The sequence below is a fragment of the Marmota monax genome, unplaced genomic scaffold (genome assembly GCF_021218885.2).
Source record: "Marmota monax isolate L192 unplaced genomic scaffold, Marmota_monax_Labrador192_F-V1.1 WCK01_AAM20220418_F8-fsc00155, whole genome shotgun sequence".
In the NCBI taxonomy this organism is placed as follows: Eukaryota; Metazoa; Chordata; class Mammalia; order Rodentia; family Sciuridae; genus Marmota; species Marmota monax.
In genome coordinates, this window is record NW_026694554.1 from 2,456,682 (window position 1) to 2,482,823 (window position 26,142).

The 26,142-nt window shown below is 36.8% G+C and overlaps 1 protein-coding gene across 1 annotated transcript in view; it reads left to right on the forward strand.

Moving 5' to 3' along the window:
* The window catches only part of Il13ra1 (interleukin 13 receptor subunit alpha 1), a 58,409-nt gene that overhangs the window by 19,756 nt on the left and 12,511 nt on the right, over positions 1-26,142 (forward strand). Inside the window, exons 5-10 of the mRNA XM_046420930.2 lie at positions 8,853-9,040; positions 11,428-11,579; positions 16,944-16,991; positions 17,287-17,419; positions 20,567-20,663; positions 22,550-22,634. Of these exons, the coding sequence (XP_046276886.1) occupies positions 8,853-9,040; positions 11,428-11,579; positions 16,944-16,991; positions 17,287-17,419; positions 20,567-20,663; positions 22,550-22,634 (703 nt within the window). The remainder of the gene's footprint in view (positions 1-8,852; positions 9,041-11,427; positions 11,580-16,943; positions 16,992-17,286; positions 17,420-20,566; positions 20,664-22,549; positions 22,635-26,142) is intronic.

Below are 26,142 nucleotides of genomic sequence, written 5' to 3' on the forward strand. Positions count from 1 at the left end.
CTATAGATGCATAGGGTATTGGTGTGTGTGTGTGTGTGTGTGTGTGTGTGTGTGTGTATCCCCACATACTTTTCACCCTATTTTTCCCATTGGAAACCTCTTGGGTAACTGTAATGCAATATCAAAACTAGAAAATTGGCATTGGTATCATCCACAACCGTATTCACAGCTCACCGGTTTTACATGTGCTTGTGTGTGCTCACATGCAATTTTATCACATTCGAAATATAGAATGGTTCTATTGCTACAAAGATGCCTTGAGTTGCCCTTTTATAGCCATACTTTCCTTCTGTACCTGCTCTTCTCTGCATTCCTCTCTCCCAGGTGTCTAGCCACTGGCATCTACTAATCTATTCTCTATCTCTATAATTTTGTCAGTTCAACAATGTCACTGGAATGGAATCCTATAGTGTATACTACTTAAAACTGGCCATTTTTTTTTACACACAAATGCCCTTAAAGCTTATGCAAGTTGTTACATATATCAAGAGTTTGTTCAACAATGTTACTGGAATGGAATACTACAATGTATACCACTTAAAACTGGCCTCTTTTTTTTTTACACACACAAAATGGTCTTAAACTTCATGCACGTTGTTACATGTATCAAGAGTTTGTTCCTTTTCATTGTGGTATTCCATAATATTGATGTACACCTGATTTTTGTTTTTAATTTTTTGATACTAAGGATTGAACCCAGGGATGCTTTACCACTGAGGTAAATTCCCAGCTCATTTTAGTTTTTATTTTGAGACATTTTCACTAAGTTGCTGAGGCTGACCTCAAAATTGTGAGCCTATTACCTCAGCCTCCCGAGTTGCTAGGAAAACAGTTGTGTGCCACCATGCCTGACTGGATGCATCTGTATGTTTAACCATTCATTCATTGAAAGGCATTTCGGTTGTTTCCTGTTTGTTGCTATTACAAATAAAACTTCTATAAATATTTATGTATAGATTTTTATGTGAGCATGACTTTTTACTTCTCTTGAATAAGTACACAGGAGTGCAAATTACTGAGTCATATGGTAATTACTTGTTAATATTTTTAAAAAATTGCTAAAGTATTACTTACCTAGGGCAGTTGGACCATATTACATTGCTGCCAGCAATCCAATTCAATTCAATAAGCCTTTATTTAGCACACATTGTAGGTAAAGCACTGAATGGGCAGCAGACAAGAAACTTGTCCCTTGGCTTCTAAAGCCTAAAATAGACAAGGGGAGATAGAGTCCAACACAGTTATCTTTGTCACTATAAGGCAGTATATGCCATAGGCTGTTGCTGAGGGACGGAAGGATTCTTGTAGGAAGCTAGGGTGGAATGGGAACTGGTGGGAGGGGGAAGCTGAAGGCTTCAAATAGGGGACAGACTGAACAGGTGGGAGAATTTCTTACAGGTTGGCCTCTGGGGAAGAGTGTTCTGAAGAATGGAGAATTTTTTAAAAGTAGGTTTATTTACTCTTTCCAAGGCCCTGAAAATATCATGAATGCATTGACTCTTTTTAAAATCAACATATAATATTTATGCGTATTTATGAAATAGAATATTATAATTTGATACATGTATACAATGGGTAATGAGCAAATCAAGGTAATTAACATTTTCATCTCCTCAAATATTATTGTTTCTGTTTTGGGACCTTCAAACTCTTCTCTACTTATTTTGAAATGTACAATTAATTATGGACTACTGTTGCCTTATTGTGCTCTAGAATATTAGAACTGCTTCCCTGTTCCCCAACTGTGTATTGGTACATTATCCAAACTCCCATTATCCCTTTTATCCTTCAGAAATGGGGATATTGAGTTAGTTTAATAGCAGATGGAGAAGGGAGAATCCAGCCTTGACACTCTATCTTGTACATGGACTTGTTCCCTCACTATTATTTGTTAAAGTGGATCTGAGAGAATGGGGTGTAAAGGGCTGTGTCCAGGAGTTCTAAAGCTACCAAATAAGCACTTTCATCCTGGAGTGTTGAGCTGAGGGTAGAGTTCAGTGACAGAGCACTTGCATGAAGTCCTGAGTTTGAGCCCCAGCATCACAAAAAAGAAGAAAATAAAAAAGAAAGAAAGAAAAAGAAAAAAAATCCTGGTGTGCCTATTTTGCTTGATGACCCCACAAAAAGTATTTTTGGTATATAAAAACACTCATGAAAAAAAAAAAAAAACTCATGGCTATAGAATGCAAAAAAAAAAAAAACCCACAATTTTTTGGTTTAAATTTATTTTTAACTGATACATAAAAAATCATGCATATTTATGTATCATTCTTGTGACATTTCAATACATATATAGTGTATACAATTGAACTATATATTTCAATACATTATATAGTGTATAATGTTTAAATCATGTTAAACATTTCTACCTCCTCAAACCGCATGACTTTTAGAATGAAAACCTCTAAAGTCAAATTCACTCACATGTCATGTAGAAGGCTCCTCCTGGCAAAATTGAGCAGCATTGCAGGTGAAACCAGATGGCACTAATATTGTACATTTCTTTCTGGAGGTTTAACCCGGGGTGCTTTGCCACTGAGTCTCTTCTTGGCCCTTTTATTTTTTATTCTGAGACAAGTCTCACCAAGTTGCTGAGGCTGGCTTTGAACTTGTGATCCTTTTGCCTTAGCCTCCCAAGCTGCTGGGATTATAGGCATGTGCCACCATGCCTGGCTTGTTTCTCCTTTTCTTAAAATGCTTTGTGGCTCCTTGGTGTTTTGGAGTTAAAATACAAACTCTTGAACATGACAAAGACCTTCCATGACCTGGCCCCCATCAACTTCCCTAGCCCTGGTCTCATCTCCTTCCCTCCAGCCCTGCCCTCTTGCAGCCTATCATTTGGTTTACACTAAGCTTCTTTCATATCCTCAGACTGACTTTTCAAGCACTCAGAAGACTGGAATTCAAACAAAATATTCATATAGAATAGTAGAAACATTCTGTTCTTTTGCCCCTCGAATTTTGCCCTTTTGCCTAATGCCTCTCATTTGTCTTCATCTCAGCTCAGACACCATCTCCTCTCCAGAAAGCTTTCCTTGACCTCTCAAGTCTAGATACATGTGCTTTCCTCACGTCCCCTGGCACCTTGTACTTTTGCATGCCAAAGCATTCAGCACATTGTGTTATTATTTCCTGTTTACTTGGTGGTAGCCTGCCCCAGGCTACAATCTCCTTTGAAAGCAGGGGCTGTGTCTTGTTTTCCCCAGTGCCTCACCATGGTAGGTATTCTACAAATCACTTGTGAATGTTTGGTAGGATCCAAAACTAAAGAACATTCAGTGTTGGGGTGAGAACTTATGAAGTGTAAGTGACTCAGAAGCATTATAGTATGGGAATCAAAAGAGAAAAGGATGAAGTACATCTGGCTTTCTGAAGACTTGCTAGTAAAGAGGCCAAAGAACTAAGCCTAAGAATCACTGGCCTGTGAATATTCTCTCTGATACCTGAATGCTAACACACCAAAAGGGTGGGAAGAAAGGATAGAAGTTCATTGGATTGGAGAAAGGAGAATGGAGGGAAGGGAGAGGAATGGGAATAGGAAAGACAGTAGAATGATTTGGACATAACTTTCCTATGTTCATATATGAATACACGACCAGTGAAACTCCACATCAGGCACAACCACAAGAATGGGATCCTAATTAGAATAAATTATATTCCATGTATGTATAATGTGTCGAAATAAACTCTTCTGTCATGTAAATCTAAAAAGAACAAATAAAGAATAGAAGCACTGGCCTGGCTCTGTTGATGTTGCGGTGAAGTCTAGGGAGAGCTGTTACCAAAGACTTTTTAAAAAAAATTATGTATTATTTATTTATTTTAGTTATCAAAGGACCTTTATTATTTATTTATTTATATGTGGTGCTGAGAATCAAACCCAGTGCCTCCCACATGCCAGGCAAGTGCTCTACCACTGAGCTACAACCCCAGCCCTACTACAGACTTTTAACAATGCCCTAGGAGTTGGTAGCATCCTGAGTTTATTATGCTATTTCATCTCTCTTGCTCTTCCTGGAGGAATTATGGATAAAACCACAGGGAAACCTTTAAAGAGTCTGTATCTATAAGGGGAAGGAAAGAAGTCTTAAAAATCATGTCTCATTCTGTGGCAGACTGTGTGGAAAAATAACATAGCTAATAGAATTGGGTGGTACTGCAGGTGGATGGCTTAATCCTAGGGTTTCTGATAAGATAAAAATTAGGAAGTGTCTTGAGAATATATTAGCACAAAGTAAGTTTCAGTTCAAATCACGCTGAGTGTCTTCTCTGAATGAATGAATTAGAAAAAATTGGACTGACCAATTTTGAAAAAGCATTCTCCTTCCTCTGTGCTTATGTGGGCTCTTGCCAAAGCTGAAAGAAGATGGTGCTTGAGCTGGCTTTCAGCTCTTAGTTGATGCTTTTTTGCAGGACACAATCTATACAATGATCGAAGGTGGCTCAAGAGAGTGGTAGTTTATTGGCACTCAAGTGGAGTAGGTATCAAAGATCCTACTTTCTTGAGTTGCCCAATCTCACTAGCCAGTTTCACAGTGGTTCTTGTATTGGGCAGCACAGATATGTAACATTTCCATGATCTTGGAAAGTTCTTTAGAACATTGTTGGTAAAGATTCTATATCCTCCGCCCTCAGTACCCCATAACTTATTCTTTCTAGAGTCAAACTGCTTGGATTCAAATCCTGGCTCTCTTCCTTACTAGCAAGATGATTTGGGGCAAGCCTCTTCTTTCTGAGCCTGAGTTTTATAATCAGTAAAATGGGGGGTAGTGATAATAGCACTTACTTTTTAAGGTTGTTGAGGGATGTTATTGTATGAAAAGTGTTTGGAGCCATGACTAACTGCTGGCAAGTATAGAGTAAGCACTGAATCCCTGATAGCTGTCATTATTGGTGTGTGTTATTCATCTCCAGTCCCTTGCAGGTAGAGTCATTGCACAGTGCTGGCCTCCTCCCCTCTGCCTTGGAGATTTGGCACCAATCTCCTACCTCTTATTTCCCTAGATTGATTCTTTCCCAAACAAAATCACAAAAGCAAGGGAGTCAAGATAGTGCTCATTAGCAAGTACCCAGAAATGATTTAGCTACCCATGTAAATCACATCACATACACTGCCAAAGACTGTTTTTCCCTAATCTCCAATCAGAAAATGTGGAGTCATTTTTTAATTTAAAATAGATCTTTGAAACTCTAGGGTAATGACTTATGTCCTTACAGAGATAGTCTGGCATTCAAAGGCCCTAAATAGCCTACAGACTAACCAGAACAATGAATTTTAGGGAATTTCTTACTACATTAATCATCTTTAAAGTTGGAAAATAATCTCTAATTTGTCCATCATCCCTTATGTCTGCAATGTAATTCTGCAGAGGAATTCTGTGTATTTCTACAGAAAGCACTTGCTATTTATTATCTAGTCTTTCATGAAAAGTCCAAAAGGGTTGTATATTTAAAACCAGTATTTTCTCTTTTATTATTATTTTTCTAAGTTACAACAAAATTATTTTAAAATTTCATATCTGGGGTCCTGCATATATGTGAAATACTCAAGGTACAAAAATGAAAAAGAGATCTAAAAGATTGCTTATTAGAGGAGTTCCTTTCATTATTAAAAATAATTTTGTATGTAGTTTTCTCTAGTTATGTAAGAAAAATATCTTTGGTTTCTGTTTCTAGTTGTGGGTGGAAAACATTCTAGGATGGTCTGATCCAAGAACTAGCCATGATAATAACTTAATTTTTAAAACATTGTTTTCTTTCATAAACTACAGGGACCTACAACTTGGAGAAAGAGTCTTGTACTATCTCTTGAAGAATAAGAATATTCTGTATGTTGAAGCATTCTTTACACAGTCTTTGTAGGAGTAAATATGTTAGATCTGAATTTTTAAAAAGGATTTGCAACAGAACCTCCTGGAGAATTTCTGTTGGAATGCATGATTCCTAGGCCCAGGTGATCCCCTTCTAAGTCTGAGAGAGGATTTGAGGAATCAGCATTTTATTTATTTATTTTTTATTTGTTCTAATTAGTTATACATGACAGTAAAATATATCTTGACATATTGTACACAAATGGAGCACAACTTCTCTTTCCTCTGGCTGTACATGATGCAGAGTCACTCTAGTAATGTGTTCATACATGTATATAAGGTAATAATCTCTGTCTTATTCTACCATCATTCCCATCCTCACAGACCCACCCCTTCTTTCCCTCCCCTCTACACAAACCAAAGTTCCTTCATTCTAACCTACTCCCCCACTCCACTATGAATCAGCATCTGCTTATCAGAGAAAACATTCAGCTTTTTTTTTGGGGGGGGGGGATTGGCTTATTTCATTTAGCATGATATTCTCTATTTCTATCCATTTACCTGCAAATGCCATAATTTTATTCTCTTTTAATGCTGAGTAATATTTTATTGTGTATATGTACCACAGTTTCTTTATCCATTCATCTGTTGAAGGGCACCTAGGTTGGTTCTATAGTTAAGCTATTGTGAATTGTGCTGCTATAAACATTGATGTGGCTGCATCACTATAGTATGCTGATTTTAAGTCCTTTGGGTATAGACCAAGGAGTGGGATAGTTGGATCAAATGGTGGTTCCATTCCAATTTTTCTGAGGAATCTCCATACTGCTTTCCATAGCGGTTGCATCAATTTGCAGTCCCACCAGCCAATGTATGAGTGTACCTTTTCCCCCACATCCTCGCCAACACTTATTATTGCTTGTATTCTTGATAATTGCCATTCTGATTGGAGTGAGATGAAATCTTAGAGTAGTTTTGATTTGCATTTCTCTAATTGCTAGAGATGTTGAACATTTTTTCATATGTTTATTGATTTTTTAAAATATTTATTTTATTTCTTAGTTTTAGGTGGACACAGTATCTTTATTTCACATGTATGTGATTCTGAGGATCGAACCCAGTGCCTCGTGCATGCTAGTCGAGCACTCTACCACTGAGCCACAATCCCAGCCCTGTTTGTTGATTGATTGTATTTTTTTCTTCTGTGAAGTGTCTGTTCAGTTCCTTATCCCATTGGGTTATTTGTTTTTTTGGTGTTAAGTTTTTTGAGTTCTTTATATATTCTGTAGATTAGTGGTCTATCTGAGGTGCATGTGGTAAAGATTTTTTTTCCCATTCTGTAGGCTCTCTCATCATGTTATTGTTTCCTTTGCTGAGAAAAAGCTTTTTAGTTTGAATTCATTCCATTTATTGAAGGAATCAGCATTTTAAATTACTACATGAGCTGAGGATATAGCTCAGTAGTAGAGAGCTTGTTTAGCTTGTCTAGCATGCTGGAGGCCCAGGGTTCTATCCCCAGGACCAAAACTAACTAACTAAAAAAACTACAGATGGTTTTGAGATAGCAGACTAAGAGTTTGGGACTCTTTACTCTTCATTTGTTTTTTAAAAATTGTCTTTCTTTTCTGCAGAATGTTGGCACAGCTCCTATTATGGCTAATGATAGAAAGCCTGAGTCTGTGTCTTCTGCTCATTATTAAAAAAACAGTTCCCGGGCTGGGGATGTGGCTCAAGCAGTGATGCGCTCGCCTGGCATGCGCAGGGCGCTGGGTTCAATCCTCAGCACCACATAAAATAAAAATAAAGATGTTGTGTGCACCGAAAACTAAAAAATAAATATTAAAAAATTCTCTCTCTCTCTTAACAAAAAAAACAAAACAATTCCTACAGTAAAACATGTAAGGAGTGCATTTTGTCTACCTGCACTATGCTAGGTGCTAATGATCATTGAGGAAGTCATGCATAGAGGTGAAGTGGGAAATAAGATATCAGCAGCATAATTTATTGAAGGCACTTGAAGCCTCCTTGTGGAGTAGGGCACTTAAAAAGCCATTGTGTTCTGGAATGTTGTTCTGGCAGCAATGGAAGGACACTAATAATGAAGGTCATGGAGGTCAATCTGGAGAAGTTCATGAAATCTGAGGCAGTGAGGTCATGAATCAGGGTGTAGGCAATGAGAGTATCACAGAAGACAAGAATCCAAGATGCTTTGCAAGCAAAATTTGGTGATAGAATATAGGGAAATGAGAAAAAAGAGATGATTTCAAAGTATATAAAGAGCCTAGAGAGAATGAGCTTAGAGTGATGGAAATGGGAAGATAGGAAAAGGCAGTTTGGTGGGGAAGAGAGTACATGCTGTGTTGAACACTCACTGTGAGGTAAGAGTAGAACACTCAGATGGGGCAGTTAGAATCTGGGACTACCTCTGTGGTGAGAGGTCAGGAATAGGAATCTATATAATAGAAATTCTAGTGGAAGGATGGGAGTGACAAAGTGAGGTTGAGTGGATGAGGGAGTCAGAAATAGAGAAGAAGGAGCAGGCAGAGGGGACCCCAGAGGAACCATGGGTTTCAGCATATCAGCTTTTTAAAATTTTTTTTAAATATTTATTTTCTAGTTGTAGATAGACACAATACATTTATTTATTTATTTATTTATTATGTGGTGCCAAAGATCCAACCCAGGGCCTTGCACATGCCAGGCAATCACTCCACTGCAGAGCCACAACCCCAGCCTCAGCATATCAGCTTTTTAAGAAGTATAAAACTACTTCTCTTCCTGGCTTCAGAATATCTTCATTCATACAGAAGATGACTCCTATAGCTTTCATAGCTATTGACTATACTAATGTCTATCAAAGAATAGCATTTTTTCTTAGGGCATGAAATGAGCCATATTATAAAATAGAGTTTAAAAAAAACTATCTTGCCTTATTGCAAATATTGCTTTTCATGGACTTCTCCTTCAATGTTTAAAAATTCTACTCTTGTTTCTTGAATACTTTGTTCAAAATAATACAGAAGGTTTTCTCTTATTTTGTAGGCACAGCAGCCTGGGGAAAATTCTTCAATGTGAAAACATCTATAGAGAAGGTCAACACATTGGTTGTTCCTTTGATCTGACTAAAGTGAAGGATTCCAGTTCTGAACAACACAGTGTTCAAATAATGGTCAAAGATAATGCAGGAAAAATTAGGCCATCCTTCAATATAGTGCCTTTAGCTTCCCGTGGTAAGTTTTAGAAATCCACTATGACTATGGGTATGTTATATCTTTTGAACAATCAACTCAAATAATAAAAATAATGATAATTTTGGTCTTAAGATCTTCTTGAAACAAGAGACTACATTTATGTAGACCTTTCTTTGATAGATTCTTTTTGATGAAGCAAGTTTGGAAATTCTATTAATCAAGAGCTCATGTGCCAAATGCATTATTCTTGTTTACTTAGGTGTACACTGAAACTTAGAGCAATTGGTTGTAGAACCAATATTGGAACCCACGTTGTCTGAATCTAGGATCTTTTCTCTTCACTTATGAAACTTGAGAAGATGGTGCTCATATGATCATATAGTTTCGGAATAATCTTTCTTGGTTAGAAAAAGCTTAGATTGAGGGTGGTAATATTAAGATTAATATTTAATTTTTTTGATGCTGGGGGTTAAACCCAGGACTTCAGCATGCTAGGCAAATGTTCTACCACTGAACTATATTCCCAGTCCAAGACTGGTCTTGAAGTTGCAAAAATATTTGACACTTTGTGTGGCACAGGCACTGATTAATCAGAACAACCAGGATAGCTGTGCCTGGGTGTACCAGTTGAGTGTTTGCCTATTAGAAAGACTTGAAAACAAAATATCTCGTTGAATTCCTAACTCCTGTACCTTGGATAGACATATACACCCTTTATAAGTATTTTCTTATCTATGACATGGTGTATGTAGTCCCTTTTGACCACAAAGAATTGTCATAAGGTTCTGATGATATAAGGTATATAAAATGTGTTTTGTGACTCTCTACAGCAAAATAGCATCCACATACTGATTAATTTGTTTCTGACACCCTAGCAGGGAGCTCTAAGTTGGCTAAATGGTATATGGATGATTCATAGGTAAGGAGCCATCATTTGACAAAGGGTCCCAAGCCTGTGAGCAGAGCACTACTTCCCACTCCTTCAGGTAGTCATGAGAGTAATTATAGCAGGGGACAAGGCAACCTAGGCTGCAGGCTATGGGAGTGAGGCTGGAGTAGTTTGACAAATAGAGTAGGCTAAAGTAAAGCTCTCCTTTTTCTTTCCCCTCATTTGGTGGATTACATCCTAAATGGACTTTTTAAGGCTTATTTTACTGTTGTTCTTCCTGGAATTAATGGTGATATAAAGAAAATACTTTTCAGCCAGAAGATGACATCTACAAGTTGTTTTCTGTTAATTATCCATTATCTTCTGTGACTTGGTATTAATGAATTCCTGACTTCTGCAAAAGTAAATTGACCTGGTTAATGCTTTATTTTTTAAAATTTTTGCTACCAGTGATTGAACCTAGGAGCAATTAACCATTGAGCCACATCCTCAGCCTATTTTTATATTTTATATTTTACTTAGAGACAGGGTCTTGTTCTTTTTCTTTGGATACTTATCTTTCATTTGAATGTCTTAACATTGAAATATCAATGAAATATAGGCCTTACATTTGTCACTAGATGATAATGCTTAGGGTCTGGCTAAGTTACTGAGGCTGGCTTTGACTCATGATCCTCCTGTCTCAGACTCCTGAGCTGCTGGGATTACAGGCATGCTCCATGGTGCCCAGCCCTGACTAATGCTTTAAAAAAAAAAAAAAAAACAACTTTATTTTTTATTGTAATCAGATAACATTAAATTTACTATCATAATCATTTTAAGTGTTTAGTTCAGTAGTGTTAAGTATATTCACATTGTTGTGCAACAGCTTTCTAGAACTTTTTCATCCTGCAAAACTGAAACTATGTCTATTAAACATTGATTTCCTTCCCCCAAGCCCTGAGCAACCACTTTTCTTCTATTCTGTGAATTGACTACTTTAGATACCTCATGAATGGAATTATACAGTATATATCTTTTGTGTTTAATTTATTTCACTTAGCATAATGTCCGCAAGATTCATCCATATTTTGGTTTGTGATGGAGATTAGGCTAATATTTTAACTGTGGTCCTTAATTGCATGAGTGAGTGACAGCTAGGGAAGACCCTTGTACCTGGAACTTTGTTGCCTATGAGGTAGAAGCCTATTTGGATCTAAGCATTTTTCTTTATTCTATATGTTGTAACCATAAATTTTCCCTAATTATAACCTGACCATTTTCAAACCAGATGTATGTCGGAATTTGTGGTATCTACCAGGCACCCCCCCAAATTTTCCTTAATTCTATTTTACTAGGCAGTTTTAAATAAACTTCCTCCATTAATTGTGGCTAATCATAAATTGTGAAACTACAGATTTGATCATATAAAGTCATTAAAAGCATCACCCCTATTTTGATTTAACTTTGTGAACCTTCATTATCCAGATGTGTCCATAAATATATGTATATAATCAAATCAACTTTGGAAGCTAATTTACTTTCTTTTCACTTTCAGTGAAACCTGATCCTCCACATATTAAAAATCTCTCCTTCCAAAATGGTGCCTTATATGTGCAGTGGAAGAATCCACAGAATTTTTTTAGCTCATGCTTATCTTATGAAGTAGAAGTCAATAACAGCCAAACCGAGACACATGATATTTTCTACGTAAGTTTTTTTTTTTTTTTAGATGATTCTTTTTCTTTGGATACATGGCTTTCATTTGAATGTCTTAATGTTGAAATATCAATGAAATGTAGGTCTTACATTTGTTACTAGATGATGATGAGGAGGATGAGAATAGTGAAATTTCTTATCTGAAATAGGGCATTGTGGAAAGTTGGAGGGTTTATGGTAGTATTGGCTGACAGGTTCAAGCTATTCATTGATTTATTTGTTTGACAAATTTATATTAAGTGTTTACCATGTGCCAGGCACTTTTATGTACTAGTGATAAGGCAACAAACCTGAAAAACAGGTTTTTTTTTTCTTCATGAACGTTACATTTTAGAAAATAAGTATGTAAATGAGCAAGCTAATTTCAGACCATGAGCGCTACGAAGAAAATGATAAAGTGGGGTGATATAATGTAGTGACTGGTTATATCTGAGGGTATATTAAATAGGGAAATTATCCAAAATAATGACCTTGGAAATGAAACCAGAATGCTGAGCAGGAACTAGCTATATGAAGATCTAGGGTTAGAGAGGGTACCAAATACAAATCAGAAGCAAGAATGAGCTCGATGTGTGAGAAAACAAAAAGGAGACTGGTGTGGCCAAAATATAGTAGGAAAAGATGTCAGAGCAGTAGGTAGAAATTAGGTGGCCTGCATATTTGGAAGCTCTGATAAGGCCATTCCATTTCTTGGAGTTTGTGCAGAGAAAGTAGTCAGATTTGAGTAGTCAATATTTGTTGGATTATATATAGTTGTGTTGTTCAGAATTAAATGCAGTACATACTAATTCAAGATTTCTTTGGAACCTTGACCAGAATGTAGTATAACCTCAGGGCATTAGCCCCACTATTATATTTATGTAGAGTTCACAAAATAGGTTCTTATACATTTGTGCTTGAACCACAAACAAAGTGGGGGCTGGTTTGTTTCTTTGTTTATTAAATTGTAACTTTTGGCCCAGATTTAAAATCATGCTACCCTATGGATGTATTTCCATAAGGTGGCACTCAAGACCACAGGGACTAACTATTACCACTCATTTGTTTGCTACCTGCCTAGGCCCTTTGTGCATTTGGGTTTTAGAAATTAGATGCAAAATGTTTCATACTGGTTTTTAAAGGAGCCCAGTATATTTCACATGGGTAAATTCCTTGGTGCAATTGTTTTAGCTCATCATGGATCTTTCAAAATGCTTGCTAAAATAAGCCAGTGTTGACAGGCTGTAACTCCACAGGGAGTGACCAGGTCTGCAGCAGAACAGAATTCTGGGCATTTGCAAATGAAATCTGCCTGCTGAAATATAATCATTATTACTACCAGAACCCATGGTGATCTCATGAAATACCACAAAAGGCAAAAGCAGAGGGCTTGCACGTGGGGAGGAGTGTGATACACAGATTTATAGCAAAGCGATTTATCAGAAGGATGAAATATTCTTGATTACTCCAACCTTTTACTGTGTGAAATCCTGAGACACATGCTACTTGTATTAACTCATTTTGTCCCCAGTTAATTCCTGATATTTAAAACCTGATCACATGTATTCCTTTTCACTGAAAATATCAACTACTGTAGGAAGAAGTCAGATGGTGTCTGCTTTGTGCTGTTCTCGCTTCTAATAGTAGCTAACATGTACTGAACCGATCACTGTGTACTAGGTATATCAGTAAGTACTGTATCTGAATCATCTAGTTTAGAGCTCACAATAACTCTAAGGATCTAGGTCCCATTATTTAGTCTTTATTTTATAAGTGAGGAAACTTAATTATTCCTAAGATCATTTTTTCTAGTAAATGGTAGAATCAAGATTTAAGCAAAGATGTAACTCCCAAGCTTGTATTCTTAACCACTGGAAACCATGTCAGTACTTCTTGTAATAGTAATAGATATCACTTATTAGGTATTAATAATGTGCCATGAAGAAAAAATCTCCTGTGTGCTTTTTTTTTTTTTTTTCCTTTTGGCAGTACTGGGGATTGAATTCAGGGCCTCATGCATGCTAGGCAAGTGCTCTACCACTGAGCCACATCCCCAACCCTCTATGTGCTTTTTCTATAGTAGTTTATAACAATCCATTAAATAGGTACTGTTGTAATCTATGTAGTTTTGAGAAAGTAAGGCTCAGAGAGGCTTGGTAACTTGCTGCAGTCCACACAGCTAATAAGTCAGTAATTACTCAAAGGTTGGTTAGTCTCCATGTATTAAACTTTGACCAAGAATACTTAGTGTACCACCATGCGCATAATCATTATTTAATGAAATCTTACCGAGTTAAATTACTTTTTTTAACACTAACTTCCAAATTAAAGAAAACACATACACTATGGAAGCTATCTACCTAAGTTAGAACTATAGTCTCTTTAGAATTAGTTCTGTTTATATATTTGAGCTTGATAGTCTCTCTCCTAGCAGATGTTCACCAGCTGCTTCCTCTCTAGAATGTCATCAGTTCTTTGTGTGCTTACTGATTTTGAGCTTCGCGGTTAGATTTTTTTTTCTTTTTATAAGACTCTAAGGGATTATTATTATTATTATTATTATTTTGCCTGGTGTTACATTAAGAGGGGAAGTGAGCTGGAACATGAACTGGTACCATCACAAGAATATTCTGTAGTTAGAGGTAGCTCATGACACAATCATGAAATAAAGAACAACTTTTTTTTTTAAACCACCCCCTCCCTGCATCCCTGCAAACCATCTACTTGGTACTCTGTGCCCTCGATTTTCTCCTCTGAGAGGTATCTAATTAGCTGATAAACAATGCAAGGGAGTTTACATTTGGATAAGAGCTAAAGACTCTTATGCCCAGAATGATTTGCTGACTTTAGAATTTACATATTTGTGAGATGGTTAGGGGCAGAGGGACATCAGTCTACAACCTGATCCCTCAAGTGGACACTTGTGATTCCCCAGCAGGCCTGTGGTTTTAAATGGCCAGTAATGGGACACAGTAGCCCCTGAGCTTTTCCTTTACTCACTTGTATGAAATTTTGAAAAGATTGTCCTTCATCATTCCATTGGACTTTCAGCTCTTCATACATATTGACATGAAGCACTTAGTGAATGACACTGAATGGCTCAAATTAATGACTATGTGTTCTGGTCTTTGTTCCATGTTTAAAAATCTCTTTGAGGGCTGTGGCTGTAGCTCAGTGTTTTGTAAAGCGCCCACTTCACAAGGGTGAGGCACTGAGTTCAATCCTCAGCACCACATAAAAAGAAAAATATTTTGTCCATCTACAACTAAAAATGAATTAGGAAAAAAATCTCATGTCTTAAAAAAAATAAAAAAATAAAAATCTCTTTGATAGAAGTTGGCTAAACTAAGCAACAGAATTTCATGCATTGGGGCTGGGGATGTGGCTCAAGCGGTAGCGTGCTCGCCTGGCATGCGGGCCGCCCGGGTTCGATCCTCAGCACCACATACAAACAAAGATGTTGTGTCCGCCGAAAACTAAAAAAAAAAATAAATAATAAATAAATAAATAAATAAATAAAAAAGAATTTCATGCATTGAGTTTTCAGTCCACTTTTAAAAAACTTACATTGAATGAACTATTTTCTTTATATCAGCTAGTAAGTGACTTACTTATGTGGAAGAGAATTGTACATCAAACTTTCTTTTCTTCTACCTAGTTTTTTTTTTTTTTTGTATCTTATATTCTCAACAAGGGAAACTAATGTCTCTCAAAGTTTTTTATTTGGCTGAGGGTATAGCTCAGTGGTAGAACACTTGCCTAGCATGTGCAAGGCCCTGAGTTCCATCCCCAGCACCCAACAAACACAAAAAAACCCAACTTTTAAATTGATGTATAATACACTATAGAAAAATTACACAAACTATAACATACAGCTCAATGATTTTTCATAAATGATTTTCACAAAATGATTTTTCACCCATGTAATCAGCCCCACAAAACCTCCTCATGACCCCTCTCATTGCTACTCTCCCAAAGAGCAACTACTATCCTGACTGCTAATTCCATAGATTTGATTTATTGCTACTTTAAATACTTTCTATAAATGGAATCATACCGAATGTACTTTTTTGTGTGTCTGACTTCTTTCACTCAGCATTCATTATGTTTATGAGCTTCTCCAGCATTGTTTCCCATAATTGTGGATGAGTCATTCCCATTCCACGCATTCCATTTTATGAATATACCACTTTTATTTATCTGTTCTCTCATTGATTTGGATAGTTTCCCATGAGCATTTGCCTACTTGTCTCTTGGTGCACATGTGCATACATTTCTGTTGTGTATAGGCATATATGGGTCCTAAGGTTACGTCTGATTGTCTGTAGTAGATAATAATAGTTTTCCCAAATCATTGTGCCAATTTACTTTATTAAGCAGAAATTGAGAATCCTAGATGCTTAGGTAACTTCTACTTGGTATAATGTAGTAGGTGCGTGTTTTGTTAACCATGGATTCAGTTTGCATTTCCCTGATCACCAATTCAGTTGAGCAGTTTTTCATGTTTATTGGTAGTTTGCATATCCTCTTGTGCAGTGCTTGTTCAAGTCTTTTGCCAGTTTTTCTATTGAGTTGCATTTTTTTTTCTTACTAATTTGTTGAGAAAAAACTTTATGCAAGTCCTTTGGAAACTGCAAGTATGTTTTCCCCTTCTATGCATTGCCTGTTTATTTCCCAAATAGGGTATCATTTGATAAATGAAAGTTTTTAATTTTAATATAGGTCACTTTATAAAAGTTTCATACTTATGATTAATGTGGGGGTTTTGGTGATGTTAAGAAATCTTTCACTTTTTCAAGGTTATGAAAATATTCTATTGCTCATCTAAAAGCTTATTATATTTATGTGTTCACTTATTTTACTTTGCATATTAGATCCGCAATTTATTTGTTGTTTAGCTTTTTTTGCAGGGTATATGGGCATTAAACCAAGGGTACTTTACCAATGAGCTACATCCCCAGCCCTTTTTTTTTCATTTTTTATTGGTGTTTTATAGTTGTATGAATTGATTTTATTTTAAGAAAGGGTCTTGCTAAGTTGCTCCTCTGTAAGTTACTGAGGCTGGCCTTGAACTTGCGGTCTCAGTCTTCTGAGACATTGGGATTACAGGCACATGCCACTGTGCCTAGAAAATATTTGTAATATTTTCTGAAAAATATTTGCAATTAATCTTGCAAATAGTGTGAGGTAGGGATCAAGATTCTTTGTTTCCTACATAGATATGTAATTGGCCCAACACTACATTTTTAAAAGGCCAAACTTTTTTCAGTGTATCTGATCCTCTTTTAATGGAAGATAAGAGAAGCTTGTAAGAAATGACTAAAAGATATAAAGTGTGTTATTAAACATTGGAAATTCACTTTTTTATTTTTCAAGGTTGAAGAGGACAAATGTCAGAATTTAGAATTTCAGAGAAACATGGAGGTCAGTAGATTCAACTTGAGTTATTTGGGCTTAGACTCCCATATTATCGGGGGTGGGGCAGGCCTAGCACAGCAGAACTTTGAACTGATTTGGGAAAAACAAACTACTTTGTTCTGTGGGTTATTGCCAGTTTTTTTTTTCAGGACACAAATCAGATAATTTGAGTTGCAATCCAAGTCTTAATCATATACAGAATTTGGCAGATAATTATATTATGATTCAATAGCAGAGGCAGAATAAACTGGTAAATTTATTTAAAAATAAATTCTTTGTGTATTTTTATTTTATATTTAAGGATACAATTTGTTTCATGGTTCCTGGTGTTCTTCCTGATACTTTTTACACAGTCAGAATAAGAGTCAAAACAAATAAGTTATGCTATGAAGATGATAAACTTTGGAGTAATTGGAGTCAAGCAATGAGTATAGGTAAGAGAACAGAATTTAATTATAATTTAAAACATTGATGTGTGGGAACTAAGGTGAAGCAGGAAGAATATTGGGGAAAGGGAATATCATGCTTTAATTTTGGGGGATATTAGGGATTGAATTCAGAGGTGCTTAATTACGGAGCCCCATTCCCAGCCCTTTTCATTTTTATTTTGAGACAGGGTCTTGCTAAGTTTCTGAGGCTAACTTTGAACTCACAATCCTCCTGCCTCAGCCTCCCAAGCCACTGGGATTACAGGCATGTGCCACCACACCCGGTTATCATGTTTTCTTGATGTAAGCCAAAGTGTACTTAAAAATGAAATTTATCTTCTCTGTAATTACTGTCAAATCACCCAGGGTTAATTGACAATAAAAACCTCTTTGTAAAACCACAACCCAAGTGGTGTTGTCCTTATCTCTGTCCCATTTCCAGTTTTTATTAATAATCTGAACAAAGGCATAGAAGGCAGAGATGATCAAATCTTCAGGATTTACCATGTTAGAGGACTGTGCTATATACTGGTTGACAGAATTAGGAAAGGTGACATGACCTAATGGAATTTAATAGAAATAAACTTATATCTAAACTTGAAAAAATCATTTATTAGTGGAGATTCTGAGTAAGCCAGGCTCAAATATACAATTGGAAAGACCTAGGCTTTATGTCTGTATGTTGTAGAGTGTTATACAGGGTTTTATTTGACAGTAAGCTCAAAGGAACTCAACAATGGAACCTTAAATAGTCCTAACACGCATGTGTGGTCTTGGGCAGCAGTATCAGTGAAGTCCCCAGAACACGGGAATGCTGCAAGGTGGGACATGGTGGTCCACTACTTCAGGAGTGTGCAGTATCCTATTTGAAGCCATACATTGTAGGAGATCCTTTGTCAGACTGGACACTCTGGGTAATCAGGATGTTGAAGGACCTTGAAACTCAATGAAAAACAACTGATAAAGTAGCCTCGAGAAATCATAATTGCTGAATTCTAATATTTGAGGTATCATCATCAGAAGAAATAGGCTTTCCTTTTTGCAGCTCTATGGGGCAATATAGAACCAATTTAAGAACTTTGAAACAGCTAAGAGTCAGAGAGATGGGTTGCTGTGGAAGAAGTCAGTTCCCTATTTATTGAGATACTGAACAAGCTGTGTGCCAGGCATGATATGACCCCTAAAGGTTAGTGGCTCAAAACAACACACATTTACCATCTTATAGTTTCTGTGGTTCAGAAATCTAGGCATGGATTAGCTAGAAGCCTCATGAAGTGGCAGTCAGACTGTAATAAGGACTACAGTCTTACTCGTGTGATTGTTGGAAAGTCTTAGTAACTAGCTGGTTGCTGGATAGAAACTGGCATGGTGAATCATTTACACCCCCCGAAAAAAAAGGTATGTTTAATTCTCAGCCCCTATGAACATGACCTTATTTGTAAATTGGGTTTTGGCAGATATAATCAACTTAAGATGAGATCATACTGGATCAGAGTGGGCCCTAAATCTAATGACTAGTTATAAGAAGAGGACAGGGGGCTGGGGCTGGGGCTCAGTGATAGAGTGCTTGTCTAGCATGTGTGAAGCACTGGGTTTGATCCTTAGCACCATATAAAAATAAACAAATAAAATAAAGGCATTTTGAACATCTAAAACTACAAATTATTTTTTAAAAAAGAAGAGAGGGCATTTAGAGATATAGATAGACAAACAGGGACAAAGGTCATTGAAGAAGGAGGCGGCAAGTGGAGTGATGGAACATCAAGGAATTCCAGGAGCCACATTTAAGAGTCAAGGAGTGATTCTTCTTAGGGCCTTCAGAGGGAGAATGCTTTTGCCAATACCTTGATTTTGAACTTCTAGCCTCCAAAACTATGAGAGAATGAATTTCTGTTGTTTTAAGCCCCCTAGTTTGTAGTAATTTGTTGCAACAACTTTAATAAACTGATTCAGAAGCTTCCCTTAGTTCCTTGCTACTTGGACCACCCCTCAGGATTACCTTTTGATATGGAAGCTGGCTTCCCCAAATGAGTGAGCCAAGCAAGAATGGACATATGAGAGGACACCCAGTGTGGAAACCATGGTCTTTTATCATCTAATATTGGAAGTGACATCCCATTACCACTGCTCTTCTGTTTAGAAGCAAGTCAAGTAGTGCAGCTCATGCTCAAGGGCAGGGGATTACACAAGAGTGTAATTAGCAACAGGCAGGAATTATGTGGAGCCCAGTCCTCTAAAGGCTGCCTAAAGTGATTCTGCTAGGCCCTAATGATGCTTTCTAGATGTCTATGCCCTTGTGGGAAAAAAATGAACATATAAATAGGCAAATGGAATTCCACGTGTTAGTTGTAGCAAGACAGGCTTTGGAATTGTAGTGTTAGATTTGAGACCTGGTGCCATCATTTACTAAACCCTTCTGATGAGTTACTAAACTTCTCTGAACCTTGTTCTTCTTGACTATATAAATTAGAGATAATACTATATAGTGGAGATAGGAGATTAAGCATGTCAAAGCACCTTATGTGGTACCAGATGTATAGTAGGTTGCTCATTTAAGAAGAGTAGTAGTAGTTGTTAGGACTGTTTTAAGTTTTCTAGTACTGCAAGTAAGCAGTAAGAAAAGATATCACCGTTAATGAAATGATACGTTTAATAGATATGACATCTTTGTGAATAGTGTCTGGAACTAGTTAAGATATCCTGATTGCAGATAATCTTTAGGGTGTTTACTTCTCCAGGAAATTTCTGGCACCAGAACCAGACATTTTTGTAACTTTTTTGTTTCTGGTGCCAGAGAGTGACCTCAGGGGTGCTTAACCACTGAGACACATCCCCAGCCCTTTTTATATTTTACTTAGAGATAGGGTCTCATTAAGTTCCTTAGGGCCTCAGCTAAGTTGCTGAGGCTGGCTTTGAATTTGAAATCCTCCTGCCTCAGCCTCCTGAGCCGCTGGGATCACAGGCATGCACCACTGTGCCTGCCTTTTGTAACTATTAAGGTAACAGAAGACAAGATAAGTCAACAGTTTGGGACAATAGGTTGGGGTAAGGGGACAGAAATATCTGTGGTCTCACAAACTAATAGAATTGTTGTCTTATCTCTTACTAAAAGGATTTTCATTCTCACATCGTTGTTTGCTTTCTTATCTCTAGGTAAGCAGCCCAATTCCACATTCTATATAACAATGTTACTCCTCATTCCAGTAATCGTTGCAGGCGCCATCATAATACTTCTGCTTTACCTGAAAAGGTGAGATACCTGCCCAGGCAGGGGTTTTTTGTTGTTGTTTGTTTATTTATTTTTAAGTGGTGCTGAGGATTGAACCCATTGCCTCACACATGCTAGGCAAGAGCTCTGCCACTGAGCCACAACCCTAGGCCCACCAGGCAGGTTTTAGTTTCTGCTATTCCGGTTGCTATGGTTACTACTGTTTGTGCTGGTGTTTTATATTTGTCCACGTATTAGAAGAATTTGGCCTATAGACATTTTTTGGTGATATGACATTGCAAATAAACACGATTGTGCCCGTTTTCTGATAAGGAAAGCATTGGCTTAGTTTCTTTGGGCCTGTTCAAGCACTGATCCTTTTGCATGTGTTTAGCATCATTGAATGGGTCTTCTAGTAATTTTTCTTCCAAATGCCTAATGTATCAATAGTTAGTTGTTAGCTTTTGGAATGGAATTTTAAAGAAGAGGCTAGGGATATAGCTCAGTGGTAGAGCATGTGTTTAGCAAGTGTGAGACCTTAGATTCATTCCCAGTGCCAAAAAAGAAAAAAAAAAAAAAAACGAAGTGAAGACCATTGCTACAGAAATGACTTGAATAGTTTTAATATGAAGCAGGCTGTTGCTAATGCTATAGGAATGAGACTTCACCAGGTTGTCACTCATATCTGCCATTCACTTCTTCAGAATATTTCATTTTCTTGGGCTGGGGATATGGATTAGTGTTAGAGCACTTGTATAGTGTCCATGAGGCCATGGTTCAATTGCCAGTGCTGAAAAAAATACCCAAGAATGTTTTATTTTCTCTATCTCACTATATGGACTGTTATTTGCTCTTGCAATAAATACTTAAGATTGGAATACGGCTGTTAAGGTGGGTCCAGAACCAGTTTTTTTTTTTCTTTGCAATATCAGGGATTGAAGCTAGGGGTGCTCTACCACTGAGTTACATCCCCACCTCAGCAGTTTTTGGGGGGGAGGAGATCAAGGATTGCACTCAGGGACACTCCACTACTGAGCCACATCCCCATCCCTATTTTGTATTTTATTTAGAGACAGGGTCTCACTGACTTACTCAGCACCTTGCTTTTGCTGAAGCTGGCTTTGAACTCATGATCCTCCTGACTCAGCCTCCCAAGCAGCTGGGATTACAGGCATGTGCCACCATGCCTGGCCCACCCCAGCCCTTTTTATTGTTTATTTTGAGACATGGGTTTGCTAAATTGCTGAGGCTGGCCTTGAACTTGCAATCCTCTGCCTTAGCTTTCTGAGTTGCTAGGATTATATCCATGTACCACTGTACCCAGCTCAGAACCAATATTTCAATATGCATATTATTGTTATTGAATGCCTACTTATTTGCCAGGCACTATACTAAATGTTGGGATTATAGCAGGGAACAGCACAAAGTCTGTTTTTACGTTCTAGTTGGGGACACACACATACTGTTAGCAGGATTTTGTTTTCAAAATTATAAAAATCAAGCTCTCATATGATCTATTCAAAGTACAGTACCATATTATTTAAATGATAGAATATAAGTAAATTGCTTATTCTATCAGTCCATGTGCTTCACCCAAACTTGATGGCTCTTAGGACATTGATTTCCCATAACCTTTTTTTAAAAATATTTTTTTTAGATGTAGGTGGACATACCTTTATTTTTAATTCATATGTGGTGCTGAGGATCAAACCCAGTGCCTCACACACACTAGGCGGGTGCTCTGCTGCTGAGCCACAACCCCAGTCCCTCCTATAACCTTTTTAAGGGATTTTTTCACAATTGTTTCTTCAAAAAATGAATTGTGTACTATGACTTTTACCCACACTTTCTTTTAATATGTCTGTATTTAAGTGGAATGCTCCTATACAATGGAAGATTTGATCTGAAATGTTTCTGTTTTCTTAAAGGCTAAAGATCATTATATTCCCTCCAATTCCTGATCCTGGAAAGATTTTTAAAGAAATGTTTGGAGACCAGAATGATGATACCCTGGTAAGCACTGAATCCATGGGGGTTTGAAAATTTTTTTGAGGCTAGCTGTGAGATTTTTTAATAATTGTGGTAAAACAGGCATAACATAAAAGTTACCATTTCAATAATTTTAACCATACAGTTCAGAGTCATTAAGTACATTTACAAGGTTATGCAACAATCACCACTGTTTATACCCCAAACTTGTTCATCTCCCAAACAGAAACTGTGTTCATTAAATAATAACTTCCCATTTCCCCATCTCCCTACCTCTAGTAACCACTAGTCTACTTTCTGTCTCTGGGAATTTTCCTTTTCTAGGTACCTAATATATGTGTATCATACAATATTGGCCTTTTTGTGTCTGACTCACCTCACTTAGCATCATATTTTCAAAGTTTTCATGTGTCAGAATTTCATTTTGAAATTGGTCATTTTAAATTACAGTTTGTCTAAAAGATTAAAGAAGAACAGATTGCATATATTGGGTTTAAGGTCAAGCATACCAACTAAAAAGGCCTCAGACCACTTTGCCCATCACTGGGCTTCATATTCTTTCTGAGATAGGGGATATATTTTATTGACACATGTTCAAGGAGGAGGCTCCATTATGAAGCTGGCCTAATAGGCTGCCTGAATCTTGGGTAATTTTTAAAATTTGGTGCAGGGAAATATAAAGATGGAGTAATCAATGGAAATGCACTTTGTTCATGCTATTGCATGGAAAACTGAACTGCAAACACAAGGAAATAGAAGAGACCCACCCCAACTGCTAGGAGATTTCTAGAAGTTGATTTCTAGGAGACTCTCATGATAGAATTTGTGGCTAGAAACCTAAGACATCATGGGGACAAAAGATGTTGAGGTTCTGTGATAAATACATTCACTCTAATGAAATAATAGAGACACTAAATGAAATAAATATCATCACTGTATATATCTTAAATTAGTAATAAGAGGCATAGGGCAATTAATTTTTAGAAGTAGCATATCATACTAGATAATAGCCTGGGCTCTGGAGTCAAATTGTCTGGATTCAAATTTCTGCTATGTCATTTACTGTCTTTTTGACCTTAGGTAACTTCCTTAGCCTCTCTGTGACTTGGTCTTCCCATTTGTCAAGTTGGAAGTAACAACAGCACCTGCCTTACAGTGCTGTTATGTGGATTCAATTAACTTAATACAAATAGTTAATTCTATAGCAACTGGTTAGCATGTCTGGAACATTGTAAGTGCTTAATAAGTGTTAGTGATGAGTTTTACTATTGGTAATAATTTCCAATTATCTTTAATACCCAAATAATTCACCAAGGGCAATTTGAATGACATTTGACTAGGGAAGGAAGACAAGCCATTACAGGCAAGCCATCAGATAAGGATCTCTCTGGATCACTTTTTCACCAAGTCAACTGCACAAATGGTGGGTGACTGCCAGACCCTGGAGGATAGGGTGCCAATAAGCAATCAGGTCCAAAAATCTGATACCTGATTAGGAGATTGATTGTAAACCATAAGTGGGGTTGTCTATGGCAACCACTGGTTCTTTAACTTTAGTTGAGTTAAAGTCAACTGGAATACTTGTAAGAAATATGGATTCCTGGGTCCTGCCTCCAGAAATTCTGAATTGGCAGGTTAAGGGTGAGTCTCAGGAATATGCATATTAAACAGGAGCTTACAGATGATTCTGCTCCTGATAAGATGGTCTGTAAACCACACTTCAAAAATCACAGTTATAGGGCTAGAATTGTAACTCGGCGGTAGAGTGCTTGCCTAGCATGTGTGAAGCACTGAGTTCGATTCTCAGTACCATATATAAATAAATAAAATAGGGCTGGGGATATAGTTCAGTTGGTAGAGTGCTTATCTCGCATGCACAAGGCCCTGAGTTCAATCCCCAGCACCACAAAAAATAAATAAATAAGATATAAATAAATATAAAATAAATAAATAAAGTACAGGTCCATTGACTACTAAAAAATTGTTTTTAAAAAATCAGTTATAGATATTTTCCTTAGAATTACCACTCTCTCTTTTTTCATTTCAATAGCTACTGTGATAGATACTAGAAGTTGGAAATTGTGCAAGTACTGTAACAACTGTAAGCAGTTATTGAAAGTTTGCTATGTGCCAGAGAGTATAATATATGCTTTGCTTATATTATTTTATTGAATCCTCAACCAACCTATAGAGTATGTGTTTTTAGTATCATTTTACAGATAAGGAAGTAGAACATCCATGAGGTTAAATAACTTAGTTGTGATTACACAACTAGTTGGTGATAAGGTAAGATTTGACCCAAAACTGTCTGATTCTACAGTTCTCTTGATTTTTCTACTAATGTGCTATTGCCTCTTGTCAGGTATAACAAGGCCCTCAAGGACCTTATGGTCTCCTAATATAATATATCTAAGACATTCCAACCAAAGCATTGATGAGACATATATTTTCAGCTTAATATCTAGTTTTTAATAAGTAGTGGGAAAGTGGCAGTTTTCATGCGTTACTGGTGGTCCTATAAAAGAAGGTATCCAGGTTGAATATCCCTTATCACCAATGCTTGGGACCAGAAGTATTTCCAGATTTCAGATTTTGGAATATTTTCTTAGACTTCATTGGTCAAGCACCCCCAATCCAAAAATATGAAATACAAAATGCTCCAAAATTTAAAACTTAGTAAGTATCATGTTAGCACTCAAAAATTTTCAGATTTCAGAGCATTTTAGATTTTAAATTTTTGAATTAGAGATACTCACCCTATATATATCCATATATATCTTTTCTGGAGGACAACTTGGCAAACTATAACAAAAATCTTTGGTCCTATAATTATATTTTTAGGAATAGATTTTTTTTGTGGTGCTGGGGATTGAACCTGGGTCCTCATGCATGCCATGCAAATGCTCTACCAACTGAACAGCATCCCCATCCCTAGGAATAGATTTTAAGGGAAAAAAAAATCAATCAATGGCATAAGGATGATCAATGTATCATTTGATTTCTTTTTTTCCTCCTCTTTTTTTTCTGCATTGGGGATTGAACCCAAGGCCTCACACATGCTGCACAAGTGCTTTACCACTGAGCCCTTTTTACCCCAGCCTTTTTTAGTTTATTTTGAGCAGGGTCTTACTAATTGCTGAGGCTAGCCTCAAATTTACGATCCTTCTGCCAGAGGCCGAAGTTGGGATTATAAGTATGTGCCTCCAAGCCTGGGGCATCATTTTTCATCTAACATGAAAAATTAGAAACCAATGAGAAATAAAAAATCTAGAATTAGTTTTAAAATTTAGTTTTTCTATGCATTTAATGTCTTAAAAATACAAGAGTAAGAAAGACTAGAAACCTGAGTATATTACAATCCTAATTTTTATTAGACAAGTATTAATATATATGTAGAACAAACAATGAGTGGAAGGAAATGGGTCAGAATGAATGATCATCTCCAGGCAGAGGGATTGTGGGTAACTAATAATATTCTGTCTACCTTTATGAAATTTCCAAATTGCCTATAATGAGCATGTATTAGTTTTAT